Source organism: Nematolebias whitei, chromosome 14 (genome assembly GCF_014905685.2).
Source record: "Nematolebias whitei isolate Nwh7 chromosome 14, NemWhi1, whole genome shotgun sequence".
In the NCBI taxonomy this organism is placed as follows: domain Eukaryota; kingdom Metazoa; phylum Chordata; class Actinopteri; order Cyprinodontiformes; family Rivulidae; genus Nematolebias; species Nematolebias whitei.
In genome coordinates this window covers 31,159,287-31,163,371 of record NC_056511.1, presented here as the reverse complement: position 1 = coordinate 31,163,371, position 4,085 = coordinate 31,159,287, and the positions used below count along the sequence as shown (strand labels likewise).

At 36.6% G+C, this 4,085-nt stretch overlaps 1 protein-coding gene across 1 annotated transcript in view; it reads right to left on the bottom strand.

Annotated features, from left to right (window-relative positions):
- Positions 1-1,441, bottom strand: part of rps6ka4 (ribosomal protein S6 kinase, polypeptide 4) — a 16,267-nt gene extending 14,826 nt beyond the window's left edge. The window contains exon 1 of the mRNA XM_037687456.1: positions 1,303-1,441. Within this exon, the coding sequence (XP_037543384.1) occupies positions 1,303-1,390 (88 nt within the window). The 5' untranslated portion in view covers positions 1,391-1,441. The remainder of the gene's footprint in view (positions 1-1,302) is intronic.
- Positions 1,442-4,085: the final 2,644 nt, after the last annotated feature.

Here is a 4,085-nt window from a genome sequence, read left to right as displayed (position 1 = left end):
ATATACACACTGTATATTATCTGACTTCTTAATAAATAAAAAAACTACACAGTTGATAATTTTATGGCCAGAGCAGCAACTGAGCTGAAGTTTCTACAACTGCTTTGTGACCAGTCTGAATTTAAAGAAACAAAAACAGTCAACCTGAGGATATAAGAGAATCTGTCCAGAGGACCTGACTTAACTTTGTTAGATTCCTCTACCTGGATTATTGAGCATGCATCAGGATAGTCGGCCTTAGGATTTGATTGTTCTTATCGTGGGTTAGACCCACATTCACTCAGTGACCTGAACTTGTCGAAAATATTTATCAATTTGTAACTGTGTGGTAAATTTAAAAATTAGTACAAGGCACGTTGGCAAAAATCAAACGATTTCACAATGTATTCATTTAATTGAATGTATTTGTGCTGTTGTTCGGCATATTGAGTTCTCGAGGCTCAATGGGATTTACCTGTCTAAATAAAGGTTGAATGAATGAATATTGTTTTTATACTACTAGTGCATTTTTAGTTTAACGTGTTTCTTAATTTATATCTTTGATCTTATTACTGTTTTTCTTTTACATTTTATACTTATGTTTGATGTAACTTGGACCCTGTGAAGGCAGTACAACGTCTCAGTGGTTAGCACTGTTGCCTCACAGCAAGGAGGTCCTGGGTTCAATTCCCAGTTGGACATGTGTCCACGGTCTTTCCGTGTGGAGTTTGCATGTTCTTCTCGTGCTTACGTGGGTTTTCGCCGGGTACTTCAGTTTCCTCAAACAGACCGAAAACATGCATGTTAGGCTGCCTTCAGGTCTCCCTTGTAAAAGAGATCTGTGATCTCAATTTCGTTCCACCACATGCACCACATGTGGTGTGTATGACAAAGAACCTTGAATCCTTGAATTTAAAAACTTAACTGAAGGGCAAGATTCATTCATTCATATTCATTCATTCGTACTCATCTGCTCATGCAGATTCATGTTCGTGCTACTGTTGTTCGGCGTATTGTTATTAGTGCTTAGTGTATTCTTAGTTTATCGAATTTCTTAGTTAGGGTAATTATTAGTGTACTATTATTATTATTACTATTATTACGGTGTACACTATTAGTGCTTAGCATATTCTTAGTTTAGCTAATTTCTTAGTTAATATCTTAGATCTTACAGTTTTTCTTTACAATTTATACTTTTGTTGGATGTAACTGGGACCCTGTGTAGTTTCATTCCACCACATGAACCAGATGTGTTGAGAATGACAATAAAGAAACCTTATCCTGATATGTTTGCATTAGATGGAAGTAATAAATTGAACCTACCATTGGTGATTTCATGTTTGACAGTGCAGGCCTTCTCGTAGGTTTTCCCATCAGAGTCATCGCTGCTGTCAGATGAGTCTCCAGACATAACTTCAGCAAAAACAAGGCTTTCTACAAATTATAATGGACGTGGACGCCAACTGTCTTACAGTTACAATAGATTACGCTACAGGCTGGACAGCAACAATAAAAAATATATCTATTGTTGATTCATTGCGAAGAACACACGGATTATAGGATTGACAGGACAGCTGTGTTTTCGAGACAATGTTGCGTTAATCCCCACGCTTTTGACATTTTTCACATTATTTTTTCTCCTGTGATGATAGGCCAATATAAACCAGAGCTCAGATGTGTTGCTCACAAGCTGTTGCCTTTTGTTATAAAACCCTAGTGGAATAAATGAGAAAAGGTGCTGCCAGTGTCTCACTTGTTAGCGTTAGTGGCACCTTTAAAACGCTAATGTTAGCATTAGCTGCTCCACACACAGTACTCGTTTTTCATAAAGGTAGCTAATAGTTACTTGGTAAAAACGTAATTCTTACTTTTAAATGAAACGGTTGAGGCTAAAGCGCGAGGATGGTTAGTGTGTTAACACATACAGCGTTTATTAATTAACATATTAGCCAGTAGAAAAAAAATGTTGATCTAGCGAATCGCAGTAGCTGTCCGTCAAAGTTTGAACCATTAGCTACAACGCTAATGTGTTGTTAGCCATTTTAACTGGCTTCTTCTGGTGCGAGCAGCCAGGCAATGTTGGAAGAAGATAGATACTGTAGTTCCTGGTCTTCTTTGTGTCCATCAGAGTAAGATTAACGCTTCATTCATTTTGAAAAGATTTACGTCCCACTTTTAGATTTTGTTAGCCCTGAACAGCTAACACCAGGATGCTTTCGACACAACCTGGGCGACCATAGAAATAAACACTAGATACAGCATTGACCGCTATCGCCAATTGGCGCTGTGGAGCCGTAGGGCCGCCATCTTGGAACGGTCGACCGCTCCACTCAATGTAACCTGTTTAGCAGGAGCAATGAAGTATATATATATATATATATATATATATATATATATATATATATATACATAAATGGTAAATGGACTGTACTTACATAGCGCCTTTCTATTTAATCAAGATACTCCAAGCGCTTTACACTACAATCTGTGTCCTCATTTACCCATTCATACAGCACTGTACTAGATCTCTGCAAAGCTAATTGAACAAATCATTCTAAAGAGACAAATCAGTGCTTTATCACATTCATACACCGATGGGACACACATAGGAGGCAATGAGGGGTTCAGTGTTTTGCTCATGGACACTTCGGCATGTGACTGCTGGTGAGTTCGAACCCCCAACTCTTGCATTGGAGGACGACTGCTCTAACCACTCAGCCACAGCCGCCCCATATATATACATACATACATATATATATACACATACATATATATGCATATACATACATATATACATACAAAAAACAAACAAACTGCAGTATGACTTTTTATAATTGTTTATTGTTGTTGCTGTTGTCCATTGTTGTCATCTTTCTTTGTTGAAATCAGGTCTCTCTTGTAAATGAGTCCTCGAGGCTCAATGGGATTACCTGTCTAAATAAAAGTTGAATGAATGTATATATATATACATATACATACATATATACATATACATACATATATATACATATACATACACATATACATACACATATACATACATATATACATATATACTTTGTAAATAAATACATAAAATATCCATGGCTCTGGGCTGCCGCTTCCGATGGCTGAGGCTTGGCTTTGGCCATATCTGATGCAATGGCTGAGGCTGTGGATAATCACCTTAGTTCCATGCTCAGGCGATGATTAGGCCAAGCTTAGGCCTGAGGACAGCCACGACTGAGACCATGCATAATAAATAAATAAATACATAAAATATCCATGGCTCTGGGCTGTCGCTTCCAATGGCTGAGGCTTGGCTTTGGCCATAGCTGATGCAATGGCTGAGGCTGTCGATAACCAGTTTAGTTCCATGCTCAGACGAGGATTAGGCCAAGCTTAGGCCGGATAACAGTCGTCATTGAGACCATAACTCAAAAATGAATAAATAAATATGACTTACCGGTAAAAGTCCATGGCTTTGCGCTGTCGCTTCCAATGGCTGAGGCTTTGGCCTCAGAACTTACGTTTCATAAGTTACTAAGAAACACCTTAAATTAGTTTAAAAAAAACAACAACAAAAAACATGCTGAAATGGATTTGAAATGGATTAGCAATCTTAAATTAGCATAAGAATTCAGAAAGAACACATATTTGCTTAAATAGGTTTTAATTAAGCAGAAATTAACACAAAAATTAGCTAAAAACCTGAAATGAGTAAAAAACAGTAGCTAAAAATGTAAAAAGAAGTTTGAATTACAAGAAGGAAGTGGAGAGAGCACATTTTTGCTGAATTAGGCAGAAAAAATTGAAATTTGTCCAAAAAATGTGGAATTAACTGAAAAAAGCTAAAATTAACATAAAAAAAACCTGCTAAAAAATATCTGAAAAAGTAGAAAAAGCAGAAAATTGTTGAAATAAGCTGTAAAAAGTAGCATAAAAGGCTAAATACCTATTTAACAAAAACAAAGTTGCACCAAGTCATTTCACCGTTCTGAACGAAATGAAAGTTTTGAGATATAACAACATAAAAATTGTGGAACAAGAAAAATGAATCACAATGAAGCATTCACACAAAAATGAACCAAAATGCTCTAAATAGCAGAGACATAGGAATAAATACA